We start from the raw sequence: 26,818 nt of genomic DNA, 5'->3' as shown, positions 1-26,818 counted from the left end.
AAGCATTAGCGAAGTCATACAAACAAATTTAATACAGACAATGACTTGTTTTTACTGCTCTATAGACTAAAAACTGAAATGCAAGTACAATATTTATATTCCAATGGATTTATTTTAGAATTATATGGTAAAAATGAGAAAGTCAGCAATTTTTTCAATAATAGTGTGCTGTGACTCTTGTCTGATTTTGTAAGCAAGTGTTTTTTAAGTGTGGTGAAACTTGGGGGTACCCAAGACAAATCAGACACCTGAAAGGGGTACAGTAGTCCAGAAAGGTTGAGAGTCACGGCACTACAGAACAAACAAGAGTCATCACTAGCCTTAATGACTGTGCTCTAGTTGAATAATGGGTATACTAAGGAGCGTGCAGGAGGTAGAAAACCAGTCTGACCAAGTTTCACTGGGGTGGAGCGGGGGGGGGAGGGGGAGGAGAGAGAGGAAACGAAGGGAGGAGAGAAGAATGGTAAAATCCCTAAAACGGGAGAACAAAGAGGAGGACAGAGCAGCAGTTCTAAAAAGACAAAAGGAACCTTGTGCAGGAGAAAGGCATACTTTCATAGCAAAGGGAATTTTTTTCTGACTGTAGGCCAACTAAGGAAAAAGGAAGCTGGCTGCAGGAGAGAAACTACACAATTCAGAGAAGTAATGTACAGAAGAGGGGATCCTGGATGCTCCTAGAGAACTTTCACCAAATCCCAAAGAACACTCAAGAGTGATGAGGAAACTGAGGCAGAGAAAGGTGTTTTGTCTTGCATAGATCTGTTTTTCTTGTGCTTTCTAAAATAAAGAGTAGTGTTGGAAATCTTTACAAAAGCCTGTGTGTTATGTGCTTCAACTATCATGTGTCCCTGAAGAAGTAAACCGTAAACCTGAGTGACCACAAGGCTGAAGCTCTGGGAAAAGGCGTACTTAAGTCTTTGAGGGTGACGTAGGAGGGGACAGCGGTAGTTCCTTTAAGGGGTAACAGACAAGGTCTGTGACCAGGAATTATGCCAGAGAGGCCAAAGGCTCCAACACTGGGTCTATCAGACCAAGAGAATCTGATGAACACCTGGTGAGTCCCAATCTCACATGGGTGGTGGGTGGAGCCCCACTTTGGGGAGGCTGCCCCCAGCTCTGCCCCATCCACCTGCCCCATGGCCAGAGCCCCAAGACCCCCGGCACTCCCTCCTCCTCCCCGCAGATGGAGGAGCCCCGGGCCAGCCAGAGCCCTGAGCCCCCCCAGCAACCTGCCCGGAGAAGCACCGGGCCAGCCGGAGCCGCCACAGCTGCACCTCCCCTCCACAGACCCCAAGCAGGAAAATTCAAAAGCTCTTCTCTCTTCCAGAAGAGCCTGAGCTTTTGCTATGCCCCATGCCGGTTCCGTGGCAAGTGAGGAGGCGGTATGTGTTACTCAGCTTCCCAGATTCATCAGTCATCGCCCTGGACTCCGGGAGCTGAGTAGCACACATCATCTCCTCAGCTGCCCCAGAACCTGCATAAGGCATAATAAAAAAGCAAAAATTTCCCCCGCCAAACCCACAACCAGCGTCTGATGGCAGCAGCTGCACCAGGGAAGACCGAGCCTCTCCTGGCCTATTATACCCGCCACCCATGCAAACACAGGAACCTGGTGAGCGTCCAGCAGCGGGAGCTTCACCAGGACTGATTTAAGTTTTTTCAAGCCCTTTGTGTGAGGTGGTGAGTAGGGAAAGAGACTGGGAGAATACGTTAGAAAAGGAAGTAGGGTAAAGAGAAATGTTAGGGTCCAGGACTGGAGAGAAAAGAATCAGGGAAGGAAATAGAATACGGCATAGGAAAAGAACAAGGATATGGGGTGGAGAGAAGGGGGGGGGAATACACTAATGTATTTCAGGAATGAGATAAATGATCCATTATAGCAGAGTAGTATTGAGTGAAGCCAGAAAGGGAAAGCAACTTTAACAAGAGATGTGGGTAAGTTACAAGTTCAGAAAGTTGATTGACAATATTCTAATTAAATACCACACATGTTCTATTCCTTTAAATTACAAGAATGTAACTTTGTTATGGCCTAAGATAAGTATTTCTCATCCTTGGTACTAGGCTGAGTCCTGACTAAGGGCTTGGCTACACTTGTGAGTTAGAGCGCATTAAAGCAGCCCCGGGCGCCATAGCTCACTACCCACCCACACTGGCAAGGCCCATTGAGAGCTCTGACTCCAGGGCTAGAGCGCTCCTGGTACTCCACCTCAGCAAGAAGATTAACGCTTGGTGCGCCTTGGCTGAAACGCCCGGGCGTCAGTGTGAATGAGGTGTTGCATTACTGCGCTCTGAGCAGCCTCCGGAAACATCCCATAATCCCCTTAAGTCAAGTGGCCACTCTTGTCATTGTTTTGGAATCACTGCAGGAATGCAGATATGCCCTTTGAAAGCTTCGTTTCTGACAGCCGGCATGCTTATCTGCTCCGAGACAAAGCAACCATTGCTGTGGAATGTTGTGAGAGAGTCGGGGGGTGGGGGGAGGAGAGGGGGGCGCGAGGGTATCTGCTGCTGTCTGAACTTACAAGACAGCATGCTGACATGCTCTCAGCCCCCCAAAAAATCCACTCTCCCCCCACATACACACAATACACTCCCTGTCACACTCCACCCCACCCCCCATTTGAAAAGCACATTGCAGCCACTTGCATGCTGGGATAGCTACCACAATGCACTGCTCTCTGTGGCCGTTGCAAGAGCTGCTAATGTGGCCACACCAGTGCAATTGCAGCTGTCGGCGTGGACAGATTGCAGCGCTTTCCCTACCACAATCTACGAAGGCTGGTTTAACTCAAAGCTCTCTACATCTGCAAGTGTAGCCATGCCCTAAGGCTATGTCTACATTGCATCAAACAAAGTTGACAGATTACATTGGGATACAGCCACCAAAGTTTGTCTGTTGCTTATATGACCACATACTTGCCTGCTTGCATCGGCACTCTGTGTATTCACCACGAGTGCTTGCGTGGATGCAAAGTGAGGAGTGTCACAGTATCCCAGGATGCCACATGCCGCCATCCTGTGCAAAGCCTTTTGGGAAATTTTGGCAATGCATTATTAGATAGAGATGACTTGACCAGAGATCTCTAGGAGCTAGGGGTCAACTCCCCAACATGCAATGTTCTCCATCCTATTAAGCCATCCATATCCTAGAATTTTCACCTTTTTTTTTTTTTTTTTTTTTTTTAAAAGAAGCCCATAAACCCACACAGCATTTTTGGGGGTCTGCCACCTCTGACAGAAGCACGGAGCCCATAGACCTCCCCTATTTTCATGAACACTGCAAATACAGAACACACTATCTCCTGATTTGCAGATCCACAGGAGGATCAAACAATGGAAGGCAGGATGTCTTCGAGGACAGTTTGCGGAGAGAGATAGCGAAAACACTTCAAGGTTCTTGGTGGCATTCATGCAGCAGCTGCAGCTGGTCGAGCACTGCATTTAGGTCTGAGAAACACGCACTGACTGGCGGGATTGCATCATAAAGTGTGTCTGGGACAACAAGCAGTGACTGCAAAAGGCCACATCCCTGGATCTGTGTGCCAAGTTAGACCAAGTCCTCCAGCAACATGGACACCAAAACGAGAGCTGCATTGACAGTGAAGCAGTGAGTGAATTTTGGCATTTCTGGGCACATGCAACGGCCGATTGCTACTGATCAGTGGGAAATCATTTTCAAGTTGCAAAATCCAAGTGGTCATACAAGTGTGTAGAGTCATTAATCGTCTCCTGCTATGTATGACTGTGTCTCAGCAACGTGCAGGACACAGTGGATGGCTTTGCAGCAATGGGGTTCCCAAGCCGCGGTAGAGCGATAAACAGCACGCACATCCCTATTCTGGCACCATCCCACTTTGCTACAGAATACACCTACAGAAAGGTTTTTTTTTTATGGTTATGCAAGCATTGGTGAATCACCGAGGACACTTCACCAACATCAGCATAGACTGGTAAGGAAAGGTGCAAGACACTGACATCTTTAACAACATGGGATTGTTCAGAAAGCTGCAAGCAGGGATGTTCTTTCCTCGACCAGCATATTACCATTGGTAACACTGAAATGCCAATAGCAACTCGGGGAGGGGCAGCCTACCTCTAGCTCCTCTGGCTCATGAAGCCATACACTGGACACCACAGAAAGGAAAGATTCAACTACACACTCAGCAGGTGTAGAATGACTGCCAAATGTGCCTTTGATAGACTGAAGAGATGCTAGTGGTGTTCACTCACTAAACTGGATTTCACTGAGAAAAACATCCCAACGGTGATAGCTGACTGTTGTGTCTTGCGTAATATCTGTGAGGCAAATGGGGAAAAGCTGCCACCATGACTTTGAACAGCCAGACAAGTGCTATTGCAAGAGCCCAGCACCGAGCTATGTGGTGGAGGGAGGCTTTGAAAGAGCACTTTAATGGTCAGCCAGAGTTTCTCTGGGCCTGGAGCTTTGGGTGTTAAGATGTGTGTAGTGCTTGCTGTACACATTAATGAATATGACTGGTTGTTTTCCTGAAGCTATGAATTATGTGGTGCTTGGTGTGAATTTACAACACCATTTGCTTTGGCAACCACTATGCATGCGTAATATCTGGTCTGAACTAATGAAGAATGTGATTCGCCAAAAATAGAACTTTGAGTGAGAAAAAGAGCACGGAAAAATCAATGTGTGAAAAACCCCATAGGGAGCGTCATACACATTTTTAACATAATTAAATGGGGAATGGAAATATAAAATTTAAAAAAATAATTATGTCCATTTGAGTAAACAAATGTACTCCATTAATGCTATACATATACCAACCATGATTTTCACAGATTAATGCATATGAAGCTGTGGTTTTCTTGCATGGAGTGGTAAGGAGTTGCAGCTATTTGATTTATTTGTGAAATTCCTTGGGGGTGGGGAAGAGACAAGAAAGGAGAAAGACAAGAATCTTAAAGTAGTGGATCAAGATTTATGCATCACAATATATTCAGCAAATGAAACTGCAACCTACAGATATGGAGGAAGGGAAGCTCAGGAGAGGTGACATTGTCTGGCTGGGAAGTTATTGAACATTTATAACCAGGAAACAAAATTATTTGGGGCAAGGGAATTTCCATGGCTTCTCGTTACAAATCCCACACTAGCGATTACTCCAATCCCTTTCCGTAGGGTCTCACAACCGGTCCACTCCAGCTCTCTCAATGGGCATCAATCTTATGATGATGAGATCCTACCATTGAATTCCATGTGCTGCTAAGCTGCCTGGGTCTGGGTAGTGCCTGATCACTATTCCTAGCTCTGGGTCACTCAGGCACACTCCCCAGAAGCATAACCCACGTCTGACACCCATTTTTGGCCGCCATCTAGGCCCTCGAACCAGTGCCACAGCACTCCCACACACCCCAGGTGCTTAGACACATTCCTACCCCCCCGACACCTCGTTGTGGGAGCTCTAGTTCCTAGTTACAGAGTGGCAGTAGAACAAGGAAAAACAGTGCTAGCAAGGAATTTCTTAAACACATTCTTAAAGAGCACAAGAAAGTTATAGATCTATGGAAAACACACTCCGGAACGAAATCCCCTCCAGCCTGATCTCACCCCTTTTGTAAGTGTCTAGGTTTGGTCCAAGTCCATATGGAAGGCTAAGTCCCTCCTGCCTGCATTCCCTCCAGCTTGTCCTCCGTTTCTGGTGATGCACCCTGTGATGACAAGTACTATGTTGGGGAGAGGGGTGTAGGGAGCAATGACTATGGAGTTCTCCAAGGAAAACAAAAGATGGAAAGGCTGGGATTTCTAGACTTGTAGGTCCTGCAGCATTTTAGTTTGCTACTTGAGAAGACCCATTATGTCCTGGTGCATTTCCCAATCCTTGTCCTGCTTGGGACTCCTGGGCATTTTTCCTGTCCTTGGTCTTTTTCCATGCTGTTAGCCTATTCACACTGCAGGCCCTTTGTTGACAATCCAGAGGAGCATAGGCCTGCAGGATCTCACAGAACATCTCTTCCTCACCAAAGCCATGCTTTCTGCAGGTGTGGAGGGGGCACCCCTTCAGGCCACTACAGGAGGAGCTGCTGATAAAAACCATTGGATTGACAGTCGCAACGGCAAAGGAAAGATAAGTTTCAAAATTCTTCCCTCATTCCCACAAACACTTTTAATAAGAGATGCTTATTGACACTTCGACTTTGGAGCACCTTGGCACAACACCGCTCTCCAGGCCAAGCTCTGGTGAATACAGCCCACCACGAGGAGGGGGAAGGTGGATTTTCTGTTCCATGAAGCTATAAAATTTTCGGCCATTCTTCCCATGGGTCTGAGCATATGGCAATGGCACTATTTTCCACAGGTGGTGGTGATTTTAGGTGACATCTCACAACTGAGGATCACGAAGGCACAGAACAGCTGCTACTGGTGTCCCAAAGCCACCCAGGCCTGTATATTGCTGACTGCAATGAGCCTGCCAAAGCCATCAGAGTGATGTGAGAAAGCATCCTACAGCAGAGAGAAATAAAGCATCCACCCTAGAAACCTTCAGGAGAGAACTGCAGAGATCTCAAGAGCACAGAAGATCATAAGGGGAAAATAGGCACACACTTACCCACATTCTCTTCCCCTTCATCACTCTCACTGTGGTAGTGTCTCAAACAAGCCCTGGCTCACAGCATGACTCGAGTCCCCCACTGTGCACATCCCTCCATTCCTCCCATCCCACGCTGTTCACAGCAGGAGTTTCTGTCTCCTCGGAGGTATCCACAGTGGTCTGTGAAGTGTTGATGGGGTCTCTGCCAAGTATGGTATGTAGCTCTTGTAGAAACGACAAGGTGGCGGCACAGCACCAAATCTGTTGTTGTGTTCCCTGGCCTTGTGGTATCCCTGACGAAGTTCCGTCACTTTCACGCAGCACTGCTGCTGATCCCTGCATCCCCTGTGCAATCTGCTCACAGAAAGTGGAGATCTACAGCTGGTCTGTAGCTGTGCTTGCAGTCTCACTGGTCCAGGAGATCCAATACTTCCTGTATGCTCCAGGCTGGAGCTTGCCTAGTACCTGTCTGCATACCTGGAGCCGGCATGGTTGGCTGGGCAGTTGCACACAGCAAAGGTGAGCTGCTAGGTGTGCTTGCCAAGGTGGACAATCAGGATAAGGCATTTCAAAAAACACATGGGGAACTTTAATTGGGCTGGCAGCTTCTGGTCTCCCTCACCCCCCAGCAGTGGAGTTTAAAATTGTGACCAGCGCAGTCAATGTCACAGGAAATCGGGCATTGTGGGACAGCTGCTGGAGGACTATTAGGGTCAACACAGGTCATGCAAGGTCTACCCTCTCACTGTCACCTCAGTAGGTCAACCACAGCTCTACACCATTTAGGGATGTGGTTTTATTGCATTGCTGCAACAAGGCACTTTCATCCACCGGAGACAACAGACTGTAGACACATGCACATAGAGCTCAACCTAAGGCAACTTATGTCGATGTAACTTTGTAGTGTAGTGTCTGGCAAATTCAATCCCTTAATATACCACGACTGTTTATAATTCTCTGCAAGTCATAGAGCCATTTTATTTGTTTCAGTCACTGCTCCTATGATAAGATACTTAAAGTGTTAGTATTGAATACAAAATTCTAATCTCATATTTCCAAAGCTTCAATCATTTCTCATTTGTTTTATCCCTCACCTATTGTAGTGGCCAACTATCACATTCCAGGGTGCAATCCAGATCAGTGAGGGGCTGCGTCACCACCTGCCCTGCAACTGTGGGTGTCTTACAATGCTCTGTTCACAAACAGCCTGCAGGTCACACCTTGAGTGTCTGTACCGCTACAGCCCTGGTGCAGCAATTCTGACCTCAGCAGCCTGTCAGACACACCAGCCATACTCTGGCTTCCAACAGCGTTGGTTATTATCTGCAGGGTGACCCCCAAGACACCCCCAGTCTAAAATTTTCCCAAAAAACACTGACCAGCCCTCTCCTGGGCAGTTATTAGAGATCTGTTGCCCCATAAGGAGTCAATATGCAAGTTTGCCACTTTAAATGGAGTTACCAAACAGCTAAGTTTAAACACAACAATGGATTAGTTTTGATTAAAAAATAAAACTAGTTTATTTAACTACCAAGACAGATTTTAAGTAAGCAGCAGTATAAGGTATTAAAGTCAGAAATGATTACAACAGAAAAAGAAAATTGTAGTAGCTAAAACTTAAGCTAGACATGGCTCAATTTAAAATCCTTAATACATGTTCCCAGCAAAAGGCCTGACCAAATTCTCAGTTCAGAACCCCGCCCAAAGTCTTAATGCTGATTTGTCATCTTGAAAGCAAGAGAGACAGACAGAGAGAGAGAGAATGAGAACGAACCTAGACTGTTTTTGCCCCTCACTTTTGATAGTCCAGTGACCCTTTGAAATGCATTTTCCTGAGGGTTACCCCCAGATAAACTTTCTTCCCACTGTGACGACGGAGACACGGAGTCTCGTGGTGAAAGGTTCCAGGTTGCTGTTAGTTACAATGCAGATCGATCTGTTCGTGCCCCCGAATGGCCACTTGACCGGTGATTACTGATCAACTTTGATGACACCCAGCTAGAGGCATCAACCTGCCCCTTATCTTTCAGGAACAGGTTTACCCCCTTCTCAGACTTGTCTGCTAAACACATTTCAGTCACAACAAACAGCTTCCTGGTAGAAGAATTTCCTATCCAGGTTGTACTGAGCATGTTAACCCAAACTGAGCAGGCTCAGTACAGGTAACTGCTATTGGTGGGAAAATGTGCCGGTTGCTGTTTTTGCTGTTACCGGGCCATGCGGGGCAGCTGCTGCTCCGGCTGGTGCAATGGAGCCAACAGTCGCAGCGTTCCCTCCTCTCCTGCTGGTGCCCAGGGTTGAAGCTGCTCCTCAGCTCCCAGGCCTCTTTGCTCCCGCAGAGGCAGCAGGTCAGAGCCACCTGGATAGGGAGACCTGTCTCCGTGGCTGGCAGACCCCTCCAGGAACAGGGACCACAGGGGAGTCCTCCCAGCAGACAGCCCCTAATACCCTTTTCCCTACACCCTGAGCTACACCCCCCCTGCACCCTGAGCTACCCCCGTGCCTGCACACAGCCCCTAGCTACCCCCTCCCTGCACCCTGAGCTGTTTTCAAATTTTTGAGCTAAGCCCACCACCTTTGAGTCATAATTTTTGATTGCACCCCCACCAACCCAGACAGGCTGGGTGGCCTGCTGAGGTGAGTCAGGGGGTGGAGGTGGCGCACCCTCCACAGACCCCGCCGTGCGCTCGAGCCCCACTGGCCCCTGCCCCCCCAAAATAGAAGTCAAACTACACCTATGCCCAAAGCCCCTGCCCCGCAGCCCCCCATCCCCACCGGGCCCTGGAGTTTTTATAGCATGTTGACGGGGGCCTCAGACAGAAAAAGGCTGAGAACCCCTGCCCTATTGGAGGCAGTTATCCGGCCATTGCAAGGCATAGGCTGGATGTAATAGGATCTTTTCTGTCTCTATTAGTGGGTTCAGTGCACAAGATTAGTTCAATTGCTAGAAAGAGTATTACCTAAGCACGAGTAAGAAGAGTTACTCTGGATCCTATATGCAGGATCAATAATTTTATGTTAAGGATACTTGTCCATCATGCCCTCACAGCTGTTCAAATCAAGGTTTGGGTCAATGACATGGAGAAATGTCAATCTAATGAGAATTCTTCTGTTGAAATGCTGTTCGTTGGATGTTAATGTCAAAGTAGTTACTAGACAAGAGTTCGCATCCTCTACTACTCTACTTTAAATCAAGTTCCAATTGCCATCTTTTTAATAGAGGTATTTGGAAATGTTTGGAGAATCTGAAAGATAAAACAGTTCAGTGCTGCAATCTCAGTCTGCAGCTCTCCCGTCCCCAAATGAGAGGAGGGGATATTCAGTTGGGTTTAAAGAAAAAGAGCTGCAATATCACCATCCAGATGCTCCAAATATCACCCAACCCCTCCAGCAAAGAGGTTGCCAGGACCAGCATCACTAATGTAGAACAAGCAGCAGAAGAAAAGTTGAAGAAACATCAACAGCATCTCTATACATCATAAAGAGGCAGTAGAGGGCATATTTACTCTCTGGTATAGCAGTTTACCTTTACATGTCTATTAGAAGTATCTGAACAAGCAATAAGAGGGTGAATAGGAGTTCATCCATCAGGGGACATACAACTAGTCAGATGTCTGTGTGTTAGCACAGTGGTCTCGAACCTTTTTACACCCAAAGTCACTTTTTGAAATTAAGGGCAAACCAGGATCTTTCCCGCCCCTTCCCCAAGGCCCTGCCCTGCTCACTCCATCCTCCCCCCCCCCCCCACTCACTTTCACTGGGCTGGGGCAGCAGGTTGGGAGGAGGTGCGGGCTCTGGGCTGGGGCTGATGGGTTCGCTGTGTGGGAGGGGGATCTGGGTTGAGCCTGGGGCAAGGGTTTGGGGGAGTAGGTGGGGTGAGGGGTTCAAACTCTGGGAGAGTGTCTGGGTGCAGGAGGGGGCTCCAGGCTGGGGCAGGAGTATTAGGGTACAGGAGAGGGTGCTGGCTCTAAGAGTGGGGTCAAGGCTAGGGCAGGGAATAGGGGTGCAGGAGGGAGTACGGGGTGCTGGCTCTGGGAGGGGGCTCAGGGATTGGGCAAGAGTTTGGGGTGCAGGAGGGGGGCTTCAGGATGCAGCCTCCCGCCAGGCAGCACTTATCTCAATCGAAGGTGCAGCAAGCCTAAGGCAGGCTCCCTGCCTGCCGCAGCCCCACACCACTCCTAGAAGGGGCCAACGCAACTGGGGGGGGAAGGGGGCGCGCACACGGGGGGCACATGGCTCTGTGCACTGCCCCACTTTGCAGGCACTGCCCCTAAAGCTCCATTGACCATTCCTGGTCAATGGGAGCTGTGGGGACAGCGCTTGCAGGCAGGAGCAGCGCACGGAAACACCCCCTCCCCCCCAGGCCGCGGGGGCATGCTGGTTGCTTCCGAGAGTGGCATGGGGCCGCGGCAGGTAGCCAGCCCCACTGCGCCCTCGCAGCCGGAGATCGCGATCGACTGGGAGAGTTCCCAGGATCAACCACTCGATCATGAACAACGGGTTGGTGAGCACTGGACTAACGCAACTTATGCATGTAACTCTCACATGCACTTTAGAAAAGATGTACCATGTATTCACTAATCATCCCTCTTAATTTGACTTAGGCATTTTGAAATACAGTAGAATCTCAGAATTACAAATACCAGAGTTATGAACTGATCAGTCAACCACACACCTCATTTGGAACCGGAAGTATACAATCAGGCAGCAGCAGAGACCCAAAAAAAAAAAAATGCAAATACAGTACAGCCCTGTGTTAAACGTAAACTAAGACAAAAAAATAAAGGGAAAGCAGCATTTTTCTTCTGCATAGTAAAGTTTCAAAGCTGTATTAAGTCAATGTTGAGTTGTAAACTTTTGAAAGAACAACCATGATGTTTTCTTCAGAGTTATGAACAACCTCCATTCGCCAGGTGTCCGTAACTCTGAGGTTCTATTGTAAAGGATGTTTCCCTTTACTTCAATTCTGAAAAGCAACTACAAACAGCATCAGAAAGCTCAGGGCCCCATGGAGTCCATGATTCTGTAGAGGCTGAATTGGCTGTTACAGAATTGTTTTCACGAACCTAGGCTCTTTTTTTAAACTAAAGAATTGTTTCTAGCCCTCATGGTTGTGAAGAAAACCTTAATCTTGGACTTAACCAATGCTGTACTGTCTGCACGAGTCTGCAAACATCCTGAAATAACAACTCTGAATTGCACCACTATCTCAATGAGGTTAACTATGAAACCCAGAGATGACAATATCAACACAAAAAAGCAACAGAGGGTCCTGTGGCACCTTTAAGACTAACAGAAGTATTGGGAGCATAAGCTTTCGTGGGTAAGAACCTCACTTCTTCAGATGCAAGTAATGGAAATCTCCAGAGGCAGGTATAAATCAGTATGGAGATAACGAGGTTAGTTCAATCAGGGAGGGTGAGGTGCTCTGCCCACAGCTATTTCACTGCTGATGATTTTAGCAGAAACACCCAACTGATGTGCTTACCCCACAATCCTAAATTGGTTCTCAGCTCCCAGAATTCCCTACTCTGTCAAAACTTCCAGATTTCCTCATAAGAGCTTCTACTAAACCAGCATCTTCAGTACAAGAATGTACAGCATATTGAAACCTGACAGCATGGCAAGAGCACAAAGGGACTGACTGACTATGAAGAACACTACTATAGTGATTTATGTGTTTAAACTAATAAAAAAAAAAAAAAAAAAAAGAAGATGCAGGGTTTTCAATTATCTGAAACTGTTGCAGAATACCCCCAGGATCTAGTGACCCTGTGTCAAGCTCACCAGAAATGTCTTTCCATATATGTGGTCCAGCCATTTCCCAGTGACATCTCCTCGATTAAGATGACACCACCCACCCCCACCGGCCAAACTTAGGAACTCATCCTTTGCTCTGAGAGGCAATTAAAATTCTTTCCTCTCACACATCACCTCTAGAAGGAGATACTGCAGGCCAAGTTCTGGAATCAGGTATGTTGTGCAACCCCAAATGCTCAGTGGGGGATAACAGAACAGAATTTGACCCTGCAATCTGAATCTAGTTAACAATTCTGTGGATGGATGAAAAAGTGAAGTGATTTCCCTCCTACGTAGATATATTGATGAGGAGGCATTAGAAGGAGTTTTTTTTTTTTAAACACTTATGTTTGACTAAAGTTATTTATGACTGAGGACAGCAGAACTATAAGCAATAAGCAGCTTGGGTTTATTATAGCAGGAGATACTGCTACAGTTTGTGTTTCAGTCTGTCATCAAATTTCACCTCTTTCAGTTGCTCATAACTTTCTGAAGCTTTCACTTATTGGGTTGGCACAGGCCTGCGCTCTGATCAAACAAGAGTTTCTTTTGGGAAGTTTCAGTAAAACCAGTTTAGTCCTTTGAGTAGGAGGAGAGTGAAGATGGCTGGGGCAGAAAGCTGAAGTTTGGCCAGAAGTTAGGCCCTTGATGAGAAGAGCCTTTGTGTGTTCCAGTGAAAACTCATTTTAATTTGACCGAGTTATGAGCCTTTGAAAGTTGCACTTCATGCAGACACAATACAATTGGTACGGACTTCCCTTAAGCAGTGTTTGCAGTGAACGTCAGCTACACTGAGCAGGAGACTGGGGCCAACTTAACAGTGTAGCGAAAAAGTAAATGCACAGAGTGAATCCAGAGCTCTTACCTCATTCACTGTGCATCTTGCAAGAAATGATCTGTGCAGCTTTTAAGGCTTGCTGGAGAGAGCTGTCTCCTGCAGACTTCCCAGAGTGCAGAGTAGAAGAGCTCCCTCTAAGAAAACCTTGTAAGGTGTGTGGGATGCAGCATTTGATGTTGTCATGTTGTGTAGCCAAACAGTTCCATATCACAGAATTTCTTTTAATCTCCCTAGGAGATTACAATAAAAGCCACGTTAAACACCCAAAAGTCAGGAAGTGACAAAGTTAAAGGACTTCAAAAAAAAAGTCAGAACTGTCTTAAAGTTATTTTAAAAAACATTCTATTGTTAGCTGTAACACCTGGTGAGACTACTGTGACTGAGAAATGAAAGATTTCCATTTTCTAATTTGTTCACTTTGTGCACTTGAGAACCCATTGAGTCCAGTCGGCTTACTCAGAGGGTACATCTACACTCCATTAGACCCCCACTGCTGGCCCCTGCCAGCTGATTTGGGCTAAGGGGCTGTTTAACTGCAGTGTATATATTCAGGCTTGGGCTGGAGCCAGGACCCTGTGAGGTGGGAGGGTCCCAGAGCTCGAGCCAAAGCCTGGACATCTACACTACAGTTAAACTGCCTGTTAAGCCAAGCCAGCTGGCATAGGCCAGCCGCAGGTAGACATATCCAGATCATGTGGGTTTGGCATATAGCAACAGGGAAGAGAAAGATATGTAAAAGATAGCAAAAACTGTCATTTTAAAACCACAGAAGTTGGCAGAGCATTTCAGGGCAGGTGTAGGACAAAAACAGTTTCAATTGTCTAGATCTCAGGCAGTATCCCCTTATGGTTGCACATGAAGCCTTAGCTCTCTGCCCCCTGGTGTTTAAGTACTATGGAACACACAGCATTTCTCAATATAATAAGGGTTATATCTGCCACTTTAGATATACCTATCTATAGAATTGGCAGAATTCAATTGTTGTGGGTTTTTTTTGGCACCTTAGAGACTAACAAATTTATTAGAGCATAAGCTTTCGTGGACTACAGCCCACTTCTTCGGATGCATATAGAATGGAACATATATTGAGGAGATATATATACACACATACAGAGAGCATAAACAGGTGGGAGTTGTCTTACCAACTCTGAGAGGCCAATTAATTAAGAGAAAAAAAACTTTTGAAGTGATAATCAAGCTTGTACAGTGTACAGTGTACAAGCTTGATTATCACTTCAAAAGTTTTTTTTCTCTTAATTAATTGGCCTCTCAGAGTTGGTAAGACAACTCCCACCTGTTTATGCTCTCTGTATGTGTGTATATATATCTCCTCAATATATGTTCCATTCTATATGCATCCGAAGAAGTGGGCTGTAGTCCACGAAAGCTTATGCTCTAATAAATTTGTTAGTCTCTAAGGTGCCACAAGTACTCCTGTTCTTCTTTTTGCGGATACAGACTAACACGGCTGTTACTCTGAAACCGGGGTTTTTTTTTGTAATTTCAACTCATAATATCAATGTATATTTTAAAACTTTATTTTAGATGTTTGTTTGAATGTTTACAGTAGCAGGAAGTTATTGGGAGTCACAATTATTTAATGACAGGACACACTGAGATCCAAAAAGTTAAAGTTTTATAAACTGTTAAAACGCAAACTGTCCCCCTTGCATGTCAAAATATATGAAGTAAATATGCTTAAATCAACAAGTCATACTGGTTTTTACTATTCACTTACTCATCTTTTTGTAACAAGCCTAATTCAAAAGTCAAACACTGGATTTTGACTCTAAGAAGTTCCCAACCAGCATTTTTCTTTCTTTGCCCATCTGTAGATTTCAATTCTCATCAATGGAAATATTTTTTCCATCAGTTTGTATATGTATGGTGAAATCAACATTTACTGACAAAAATGTCATCCTTCCAAGCCTACATTTTCCATTCAAGTATACTCATACCACTTACTAACATAATACCTAACTTCATTCACTCAGACTTCATTTTTAAATACATGTTCTCTTCGCTAACATAGTTATGACTAAATATGTTGACAGCAGTCACCTACTATGTAGTCCTTTCAGGCACCACCAGTCTTCTTCAAGTACAATTCAACAGAATGGTGGTCCTGTGGTTAAGGCACTGGATCGGTAGTCAGGAACCTGGGTTCTAGGCCCGACTCCGTCACACATTTCCTGTGTGACCTTGGGCAAGTCACATAAGGCTTGATTTTCTCAAGTGCTATGCAGGAACGGCTCCAACTAAAGTCAAAGGGAGCTACAGCAACTTTGAAAGTTGGGCCCTTCATCTCTGCGCCTCAGTTGTTCAGCTATGACAGGAGTCAGGAAAACGGACTGGGCAGATCACTAGGCTGACCTAGTACAGCAATTCCCATTTTCCTAATACAGCAGTCTTTTTTACTGGCAATTATTCCATGGTTATTTTCTATACTCACATTGCTCACAGCTTTGTGTCTTCTAAGCTTGCAGGTAAAAAGTCTAAACAAACTACATTTAGCATTGGTCACCCTGGTAGTGAAATAGTTTGACCAGAGAAAACACTTCACAAAAGATCAAGTTTTACCAGATTACAGTTTCAATACTCATTTGTAATTAAAATACCTAGCTCTAGTTGTTTGCAGTTTTAAAGGCTCAGATATTTAAATTTCAGAAGAACTCAAGTCAACATCTAGAGTCTTAATGGAACAACTCCTGTTCCCATCAACAGCTCCAGCCTCTGGAATAAAATAGTCACTGTGAACTTTAAAAGCTGAATGTTCTGGGGAGAATCAATTCTGTCTCGGAGATTCAGTCAGTTACATAAGTAGTAATATTCCAGAGTGCGCATTTGTCAGCCAATATATGCACCCCTCGGGTATGCAGAGGAGCCAAGGGCACCCAAGATATTTGACTACTGGCTGAGAAATGCCTACCCCAGAGTGTTACACTATACTTATAAAAAGGCTTATTGACAAATTAAAATACAAAATATTAATCTTTCCAAGAAACTAACTCCACTAGAACCAACTGCCATCCAGGAACAAACTACAGTGGTATGCTTCTATTTAAGGCTTCCTTGTATCTCACTCATCCCAAAATAGCTGAAGGAAACACAAGCAGAATCCTTTGCCCTCCCCTCAAGTCAGCTGGAAAGGCAGCCAAGCTGATTCTATGAGATACTCTTTCCAGCCCTCCTCTTTAGAAGAGAGGTGCTACTGCTGCTTGATTTTATTATTTTTAAATACCCTCATCCTACTTCCGCTTCCTCCCTTCTATCCTCCTTTTACACCAACTAGAGGGAGCAGGGGCTGGCAACAGAAGCTGGACTGCACTTGTAGAACAGCTCTTTTCCTTCATTCCCAGATGATCAGATAGGAGGAAAGTTTCAAAGACAAATGGTTGGATTTTACGAAGTGATGGTAACAAGATTCTAAGTATCTAGAAATCCCCACTGTTCAGATGAGTGGATGGTTTGAATATGGCAGGGACATCCGGCTGCTTACGTGTGTTTACAGTCCAAGCACTTGCGTTTGGATTTCATAGTGTGGGGCATTAGTTATGGTGATGAGGGCTATGCGCATAGATGCCTAGATAGGCTAAGCACTTTGACTACGTTTTATGTTCCTCAAGTTAGTTTTTAAAAGCTTTAATACAACCTAAAACCAATAGAAAGATTTCCACTTTAAAAGAACAGATCAAACTTTCTACTGAGTTGTTTTTTAGAGAGACATTACCCTGCAGTGTTCTGAATCTGAACACTGAGAACTTGCAATGGAAATTGACTTAGCTTAGCCAATTAAAATAAATGGAGAAATGCCAGAAACAAACAGAGCAAGAAAAAGAGAATGAAAACTGAACTGGATTTTATGACTTTCATTTTCAATGTATAGCATTAGTAACAAAAAAAACCTGGTTTGTTTAAATTATTTAGGCTTAGTTACAACTTGCCTACTTTAATTGAATTGTCTCATTAGCACTGCTCCCCACCCCCCATTTGGTAAGGCAACTCCCATCTTTTCATGTACTGTGTATATATACCTGCTACTGTATTTTCCACTCCGTGCATCTGATGAAGTGTGTTTTAGCCCACGAAAGCTTATGCCCAAATAAATTTGTTAGTCTCTAAGGTGCCACAAGGACTCCTCGTTGGTTTTGCTGATACAGACTAACACGGCTACCCCTCCGAAACTTGCCTACAGTTACCATACAAGACTCATAGGTGAACCATCAATTCTAGTCCCCAAAACAGATTCTATACAGCTTATTGCTCAATAAATTTTTTCCATTCCATCTCCTTCTCCCTTAACAGAAGTGTTCTAACTGCTATTACAGTGTGTAGAGACTTATGAGTGCTCTTTCTGTACTGTGCATTTTTAATTTGTGGGATAGGTCCCTATAGATATTTTGATAAAATTCAGAGAACTACACTATGTTCATTGAGATGCTCTTGGGGGGTGCAACAGAATAGTAATCAACCTCTCCTACCTAACCACATTCCCCGCAATCCACAGGAGTTGAAAATTTTCTACACACCTAAATGCCACAGGATTAAGCTGCAAGCTCTACTGTGTTCAGGGGCAATGCCTGTGTAAAACAGCTACCCATATACCCAGCTGCTGGGAAAGGGAAAAACCTTAAGTATTAACTTTATTTTAGACTTCATTTCTGGAAGGGAAAAGGAACATGCACCTTCACTCTTTGTTCCTCCCCCTCCTCTCACCCCAGAGCCTCCTGACTGCTGTGAAAGCAGGGGTCGGGGGGGGGGGGGGGGGGAAGGGGGAGGGGGAGAGAGAGAGAGAGAGAGAGAGAGAGAAGAGGGAGTTCTCTGTTAATTTACCCCTACCCTGCCTCTGGTTTTATACATTCTCCTCTCCTCAGTTAACGGCTTGCGCCAATGTTACTCCTGGGGGAATTCTGAGCCAAAAAAATTAAAAATTCTGCACACAGTATTTTAAAATTCTGCACATTTTATTGTCAAAACAACAATATAATCACACCAGTTTCAATGATTTTTGGTCACTTATTTCAAAATACCCATCAGCAAGTATGTCTGTAACAATACAGACAACAAAAAAGATTCAGGAAATGTTTTCTGACAAATAGATTCCTTACTAGGCATATTAATACAGAATTTTGAGTAATAATTCATTTAAACTACAATACAGAACCATATTTACTGCATGCCTCAGAAGCAGTGCAAAGGCTTGGGGGAGTCGGGGCAACAGAGGAGCTGAGAGAGAGGGAAGTAATTGCTGCGAAGGAGCCTGGGTGTGAACTTGGAGGGTTGTTGGGTATGGGTGGGAAAAGTATGGAACAGGTTTTTGGGTGAGAGCAGGAAGGGATTGTTAGGGAGCTTCCCCCATGCAAACCCTGGCTAAACCCTAGCCTGTCCCATTCAGTCACATTCGCCCATCCCCATGTGCCCCTGCACCCCCGTGTGTCCTTGCACCACGACCATGTGTCCCTCCACCCCCACTCAGCAACCCCCCCATCCCTACGTGGCCCTGTACTCTCTCTCCCACCCCCATGTGGCCCTGCACCTCCCCAGCCACCCCTGTCCCTGCACACCCTCCCCCCCATGGCCCTACACCTTCATTCCCATTCAGCTCTTTCCCCTGTCTGTCCTCCCACACCAGCCCCTATGAGCGCCTGTCTGACCCCCAACAGCCCCACGCTGTCTGCTGTCTCTGATGTGGCCCAACAGGCGCTGTGAAGAAAGCAGGCTCTCTCTCTTCCCTAGCTGGCCAGGAGCTGCTGCTCTGTTCTATCGCCACAGCTCCCTTTAATGGGCAAAAGGTGGAACTGCAGCAGCTTTCTGGCAAAACATTAAATGTGTAGCTCATTAATTATGCATGCACACAGTGGCACAGAATTCCCCCAGGAGTACAGTTTCTACTTCACATACTGCTCACAGCTTTCTGAATATGAGTGAAATGAGTCTACTCAAGGGGTCGGCAACCTTTCAGAAGTGGTGTGCCGAGTCTTCATTTATTCACTCTGATTTAAGGTTTCGCGTGCCAGTAATACATTTTAATGTTTTTAGAAGGTCTCTTTCTATAAGTCTATTATATATAACTAAACTATTGTTGTATGTAAAGTAAAGAAGCTTCATTTAAAATTAAATTAAAATGCAGAGCCCCCCGGACCGGTGGCCAAGACCCAGGCAGTGAGAGTGCCACTGAAAATCAGCTTGTGTGCCGCCTTTGGCACACGTGCCATAGGTTGCCTACCCCTGGTCTACTCAGTTTCATTGTTGCCCACCGGTTTCCCCCAATAGCAACTTTGAGAACCCACAGAATTCTATTTGGTCTTCACTCTATGGCAGATTGGGGAAGCTCTGAGCAGCAGCAGAAGCAACGATGGGGCTATCTTCCTTCAGACTTTAGAAACAGCATTGCATTGATTTCCATGCAGTCCACATCTGAAGGGTTATCGTTACAACCATAAGGGAGAGAGACTACTTTTTTAAATGAAGCCAGATTCCACAGTAGTTAGTAGTCACCCAGGAAAGATGCTTACTCACAACAGGCACACCCTATAACTGTATTGTAATTTCAGTTTGCAGTAAGTTTTTTTTTTGTTTAAATTAAGTCAAGTTTTGATCCTGAACAAGACAATTTGCAACATTACAATGAAAAAAGGAATCTATATTTGAGAATACTCAGCTGTTAGTCACTGAAGCTAATACAGTGTAATGAATATAGGCCATAATCTATACCTTTAAAATTGAACTAGTCAGAACAGGTTTTTAATCCTATATAGAAACTGTAAGGTGATTTATAACAGAACTTCTTTCCTGAATCTGGAAGAATGTTTTCTCTCAACTATTGCACTAAGAGGCCACATTGCCCACCTGATATTTACAGGCAGAGAATTAGTGTGAGGAAATAAGATATCAGAAGACAGTGAAAAATTGATTTCCTTTACTCAGGTATCAAAAATAGCTGAGTATGTAACATACAGAGTGCTAGGCTGAAAACCTAGAGAACAACTTTTGTCATCACTGAGGATAAGATTATGTCAAGGATTCCGTGACTTTCAGAGACCTCTGTGACATTTTCGCTTCAGCCCCAGGGCGGTGGGGCCAGAGCTGTCAGCCAACAGGAGACTCTGGAGCTCTGAGCTGTGGCGTGGACCCGGAGCTGCCTGCCACTGCAGCAGCCGGTGCTGGATTCTCCCCCCTTTCCCACAGCGGGGCTCAGGCTGTCTTCCCCCCTGCTTGGGCTTCAGTCATTTCCCCCCACCCCACCCCACCCATCAGCCCCTCCTCCCATTATTTTTAGTAAAAGTCACAGACAGGTCACAGGCTTCCATGAATTTTTGTTTCTTGCCCGCAACCTGTCCATGACTTTTACTAACAATAATCACGATTAAGGTTAAGATTTTGTCATCCATCACAGATCTAGTTAAGTACCTTGAAAGTACTGCTGCAAGGCTTGGCACTTTCCATACTGGATTCCCACTTTGACCATGACCACAAATTGTAAGCCTATAAATCTTCTAGAGTAATGAGAACCCAGCAAGCCCCTGATGAGAGTTAGAGGATATGTGGAAGCAGGAGGGGGAAAGTCCAGTTGCTTAGCCAACCCTGGAACATTTTGTCCCTCAAATTACATATGTGCTATGAGACTTAAAATCACACCTACATCCTAGACATTGGCAGACATTCTAACATTTAGAAGGAGTAAGATAAAGGGGGACAATATTTATAAACACATTTCAGCATATGTTCCAAAAAGTAGGCAATATAGTTTAGAATCCTGATGCAGTCTTTCAGGTAGCAGTTGGCCACCAGAAATTCAGCATACAGATTGTTTGTGGGGGCGTGGGAGGAGGGAAGAGAGGAGAGAAGAAAAAGGAATGAAAAAGCTTATTCCCCAAGCTCAATATGTTACAAACGGACAACAACGTATCTATGTCTTCCTAGTGATTGTTAGACTATGTGAGGCGTGTCTGTCAGCAGCTCCCAGGAAAGCAGCTGTTGGGAGTTTAAATGTCTCCCTCAGCCCTGTGTGAATTTCCTTTCCCCCCCAGCACAGACTAACATCTAATAAGGTAAATAAGAGCAGAACTTTATAGGGGGAAATGATCGGGGGGGGGGCACCTCTTAGTAGAGTCCCACAAGCAAAGCACTTCCTAGAGACGGCTGCAATTGCTCCCCAGTTTTAGAGAGAACTGGAGCCTAGTGGCAGCTTTTTCCAGCTTCTGCTTCTTCACAGGACAAGCCCAATTTTTGGACACCAGCCTCCCCAGGACATGTTTTCCTGGAAAGGGTTTAAGAAGTGCTAATTCTCACTATTTAGTTTCCCCAGCCCCTGCTGCAGGCACCAGACTCTCCCCCTTCTATAGTACTGCTGCTCCCAATAGGCTAAGGGAGGGCATGGAACCTGATCTGATGGAGCAATGGGGATTTTCAGTACTTCCAGAAGGATTCCATACCAGCCACAGCTGTGGAGATCCTTCCTACTTTTAAAACAATGCCAAGAATTTAATCTCTGTAACCACGATTTCCCCAAATTCTCCCACCCTAGCAAAATAAAGCAGGTCTCTGCGTTACAGAGACGCAAAGCCAAGGCATGATAGAAGCATCTTCATTTATAATCGCCAAAAGATAAAAGTTCCTCATAAACATTAAACTAAAAATTTACTTTTCTAAGACATTGACCAACAACCCCTCCTATATCTCCACCCACTCCACTCTCTGGTGAAATGGAACACGAGGCACTGACCTTACAGTCACCTGTGGCACTCAATAAGTAATGTGTTAGATACTCAGTATGCAGCGATATAGCCTTCACACCACCATACTGATAAAGTGACTAAAAAAAGAAACGGAATACTTGTGGCACCTTAGAGACTAACAAATTTATTAGAGCATAAGCTTTCGTGAACTACAGCCCACTTCTTCGGATGCATAAGAAGTGGGCTGTAGTCCACAAAAGCTTATGCTCTAATAAATGTGTTAGTCTCTAAGGTGCCACAAGTACTCCTGTTCTTTTTGCGGATACAGACTAACACGGCTGCTACTCTGAAACCTAAAAAAGAAAGACTGAGTGAATTGGTGCAGGCATTTAAGTCAAGAGAGGCTCAGTCATTCATAAAGAGCAAAGGCTGCTGCCTCAAGCTGAAGTGAGAAGGAATGAAAGAGATTTCAAATATAAAGACACTCACAGCAAAATTCCTCATCCCTTGAACAGACCAACATACAGCGCCTTGAAAATAATAATCACCATATGGATGGACTCTCCCTTCTGACTGAATACAGCTTGGAGCAGCTGCTCTATAAAGGAAACCGTATATTCCAGAATCGGAGGAGGAGGAGGAACTGCCCTTCATTATTTACCAACATCCCAACCGCCATAACAAACACCTTACATCCTCATCCTTCCCAGCAGCCAAAACAGACCACCCACCGGACAGCATGACATGAGCACCCCTCCTCCAAAACCAAAAGTGGGCAGGCAACTGCTCATGGCAGGCAACTGCTCATAGCAGTTCTTTCCAATCCCAAAACATCAGAAAAATATAGACAACTCCTTCCTCCAAGGCTAAGCTAGAGAAACACACGGACCCCAACGGCGCGGGGGGAGGGGGGAGCTATTAGACCATAAGATATAATATGCCCCTTTCAGGAGAAAAGCTACAGAGTCCCCTAGAAGATGCTCCCAGAAACGCACATACCAATTACTTTTGAGATCCATGAACAGATACTGGAGTAAGTATAACCCTTCCCTTTTAGTTCTAGCCGAGACACGCCCCCACTGCTGAAATCCCTACACCCCAGAAGTAGAAACACAGACAGCCAGAAGAGCTGCCAGACCCGCTCCCCCTCTCTCAAGCTCAAAATCGCCCAAGCCCCAGGAGCAGAAATACAGCTCAGCGCATCGGCAGACACACACCCCGGGCCCCCAAGACCCCCTCCACCAAACAAGTAAGACCAGAGTCCCCTTTTGCGCTCCCATTTCCTGAGCTGTAACAAAGACCCTCCGATGCAAGCACCGCCCTAGGCCCCAAGAGCCCCCCAGCCCGAGCAGGAATCCACCCCCCCCCCAGATACAGACTCCAGAGCGAAGCGAGACAACCAGAGAGACACCCCCCCCGCGGCCGCTACACCGCCGGAGCAGGAACAGAGCCAGCCCCCGTGTCCGGGGCTAGGGCCAGATACACACACACTCCCCTGCCCGGCCCGTCTCCAGGGCTAGGGCAGAGCCACCCGCGACGGCTCCTAGCCCCCCAGGAGTCAGGCTCCAGAGCCAGCGCAGACACACCCCCCACGCCGGGCCCGGGCCCTGCCCCCGGGCTGGCACAGACACCAGCACCACCCCGAACCCCAGCCCCTGGGAGCCAGATCCGGTCCCCCCCCCCCACACACACACACGCGCCGCCCCTGTACCCCCGGCCCGACTCCCGGGCCCGTACCCCAGCTGGCCAGACACACACCCCGGACCCTACCCCCTGGAGCCAGGCCGGTCTCCACAGCTAGGGCAGGACCCCCCCCCCCCACGCCGGGCCCGTACCCCCCGGGCTGGCGCACGCACACACCCCGGACCCTACCCCCCAGGAGCCACCCCCGGCCGCAGAGAGCCCAGGCCCGTGCCCGGCTGACAGGCCGGCGGGGTCCCCGCGCGCCCCACTCACCGATCACCTCCTGCAGCTCATAGTCATCCCTGTTGATGGACCAGGGCAGGGAGCTGGGGTCCTCGGCCATGGCGGCGCTTCCCCGGGCGCTCCGAGCTCAGCGCCGGGCGAGGCAGGGCAGCGGGGAAGGACGAAGCGAGGCGCGCAGACCAGCGGCCCGACAGCCACCCTGCCTGAGCCCTCCCCGCGCCGCCCCTCTCTCGCCTCCCCATTGGCTGGGGTCTCAGCAGTGGGGCGGGGTCAGAGAGCGGCGGGGAGCGGGGCGTCACAGTCATGCGAGGCGGGGCCTAGTCGAACCCCCCCGCCAAAAAAAGCCCATCGAAAAGGCAGCCTATAGAGTTCAGTAGAAAAACCCACCAACCTCTAACAAGGTAAACGCTACCATGGCAACCTCTCCCCCCACTACCATGGGCCCTCCTTCCACCGACCCACGCTGACGCGGATGACGTCACCCGCGCACGCCTGCCGACGCCATCTTGAGTGAGGCGCATGCCAGACCTCGCCAGAATTTCGCCCCCTTCCCCTCCCCTTCCCTCTCCTCCCCATCGTATGAAGGGCTGCTTTTAGCCAGACATCCCGCGAAGGAGAAAGACTTGGCTGTACTATAATCCGGAGGGAGGCGGAATGAAAACATGCCACACACAAGATGGCGGCCGTTTGCGTCTCAGGGAGGAGCGGAAAAGGATTCGCCCCCTAGTCTCTGAGACCGGTGTTGATTGGTCCTCGGCTAGCAGCTGTCCAGCAGCGATTGGCTTGAAAGCCTGTCAATAGCTTGAAGCCCCGGCCCAGCCTGTATGTGTGCCATGCTCTTGCATGGGGAGGGGAGAAAAGGGAGGGAAGCAGAAGGAATAAGGGAAGGGCCTGCACCTGTGTGGGGCCCTGTGCAAAGTGAGCCAGGTTCACTTCTAGAGCCTGACCTAGCATGCAGAGCCCATCTTGGGGGTAATAGCCATAGGTAGGGTTACCATATTTCAGCAAGCAAAAAAGAGGATGGGAAGAGCCCCGCCCTAGCCGCTCCCACTTCCCGCCCCCCCCAGAACCCCCAACCCTCCCCCGTTCCTTGTCCCCTGACTGCCCCCTCCTGGGACCCCTGCCCCTAACTGCCCCCCAGGACTCCACTCCCTATCTAAGCCTCCCTGCCTCTTGTCCCCTGACTGCCCCAACCCTTATCCACACCCCCACCCCCACCCCCAGACAGACCCCTGGGACTCCCACGCCCCATCCAACCACTCCCCACCCCCTGACAGCCCCCCCCAGAACTCCCAACCCATCTAAACCCCTCTGCTCCCTGTCCCCTGACTGCTCCGATCCCTCTCCCCACTCCTGCCCCCTGACAGCTCCCCCCCAGAACTCCCAGCCCCCCATCCCCTGCTCCTTGTCCCCTGACTGCCCCCTCCTGGGACCCCTGTTCCTAACTGCCCTCCAGAACCCCACCCCCTACCTAAGACTCCCTGTTCCTTGTCCCCTAACTGCCCCTTCCTAAGACCCCCCCAACTGCCCCCCAGGACCCTACCCCCTACCTGTACCCTGACTGCCCAAAACTTTCTCCACTCCCCCCAAAAAGCCCCCCCCCGTTTCTTGACTGCCCCCTCCAGAACCTTCCTGCCCCCTGGCCCCCTTACCCTACTGCTCAGAACAGGGTGTTGGGCTCTGTGCCAGCCGGACACGTGGCTGCGCTCCCCAGCACAACAAAACCCGGTCCCTGGCCCGGACCGGGCTGCAGGGGAGAGCTGCCCTTGTATCAGCACAAAGTGCTCTCGCTCCCGTTTTGCTACGCTGCATGGCAGAAACCGCTCCCAGTTGCAAAAGGGGAGGGCTGCACTTTGTGCTGAGACACTTGCTCAGAATGCAGGGCGGCTCCGGCTCCTCTACAGCTGCTCCGGAATCCAGCCCGGGACTTTCCTGCAGCCCTCCCAGCCGCTCGCTCTGCTCTGCCGGGGGAGGGGGGAAATCCCGGACATTTTGAGTGCTTTACAAATTCCCCCCGGACGCTATTTTTAGCACAAAAAGGAGGACATGTCCGGGTAAATCCGGACGAATGGTAACCCTAATGGGCCATAGGGAATGCCTGAGGAGCATGGCTTTATGCAGAATGTCCACTGAGTACATCATCACCTAAGCACTGTCACATAGTCATGTCACCCATCCCCAAGCAGGCTTGCCACCCGTTCTAGTACGTCCAGGAGCGTTTGATTTTGCTGTGATGATCCCAGCTGCTTCAGGCAATCCTTTGGGATACTAATAGTTCCCCAGGGTCCCTTTCACATTGCAATGCCATGATGTTTTGATGCAGTGTATCAAAACATCACAAACTAGAAGTGTCTGCCAAACTGGACAATCTCACAGGAGCATCCTTAGGGGAGGGTAAGCACTTGGAGGAAAATGGAGGAAAATTTTGGATAAGGCACAACCTAAACCTCTGTTAGGAAAAGTGCCCTAATATTTCTAATGCCCACACGTATGAGACACCCCTGCCCCTCAATATTAAGTTGTGTGAACACAAACTTATCTATCTTGAAAAGATGAAGGGCTGTGAAATATTTGATCCAGAGAACATAGGCATTTCAACCCTGAGGTTTAGATTATTGTGTTAAATTAACTAAACCAGTATCCCCAGGCACTGGGGCTCCCTCTTCTTCAATGTATGTATATTTCCAAGGCTTGTATTAATTCAATGGGCAGGTGCAGTAGTCCACCACAGATGCTTCTGGACTCCATATTCTGTATTTAAATACAGGGAGAGGTTATGGTGGGTGTCATCTGGTGTAGAAGGAAGGTCACTCTTTCTCCTCTCTTCTAGATCTCCTAGTTGCCAAACTCTTCTGCATACTCCCCTCCCTAATTTCAATATTGAGTAATATAGCCAGACTTTCTGATTCAAATACCAGGCAATCTAAGTATTCTGACTGATTACTAACCATGATAAAATCCTGGCATTACCTTCCGGGTATCTCAGCAAGATGTAGCCCCTATAATTATGA

The 26,818-nt window shown here is 47.4% G+C and overlaps 1 protein-coding gene and 1 long non-coding RNA gene across 4 annotated transcripts in view; one reads left to right on the top strand and one right to left on the bottom strand.

The window, feature by feature from the left end:
- Positions 1-813, top strand: part of LOC135981909 (uncharacterized) — a 95,586-nt gene extending 94,773 nt beyond the window's left edge. Inside the window, exon 3 of the long non-coding RNA XR_010599088.1 lies at positions 587-813. This is a non-coding gene — a long non-coding RNA (uncharacterized LOC135981909). The remainder of the gene's footprint in view (positions 1-586) is intronic.
- The window catches only part of OXSR1 (oxidative stress responsive kinase 1), a 124,638-nt gene extending 100,397 nt beyond the window's left edge, over positions 1-24,241 (bottom strand). Inside the window, exons 1-2 of one of the 3 annotated variants that reach the window (XM_024101023.3) lie at positions 23,838-24,033; positions 13,231-13,433 (exon numbers count right to left, since the gene is read on the bottom strand). Coding sequence is in view for 1 of the 3 variants with exons in the window: in XM_008163009.4 (XP_008161231.1) it covers positions 23,838-23,907 (70 nt within the window). In the remaining 2 variants the exon portion in view is untranslated. Of the gene's footprint in view, positions 1-13,230; positions 13,434-23,837 lie in introns of all 3 variants that reach the window. The other 2 variants (XM_008163009.4, XM_042859605.2) reach the window with 2 other exon arrangements.
- Positions 24,242-26,818: the final 2,577 nt, after the last annotated feature.

The sequence above is a fragment of the Chrysemys picta genome, chromosome 2 (genome assembly GCF_011386835.1).
Source record: "Chrysemys picta bellii isolate R12L10 chromosome 2, ASM1138683v2, whole genome shotgun sequence".
Taxonomy (NCBI): Eukaryota; Metazoa; Chordata; order Testudines; family Emydidae; genus Chrysemys; species Chrysemys picta.
Note: the sequence above shows the minus strand (reverse complement) of the source record. Positions and strands in the feature narration are given on the sequence as shown.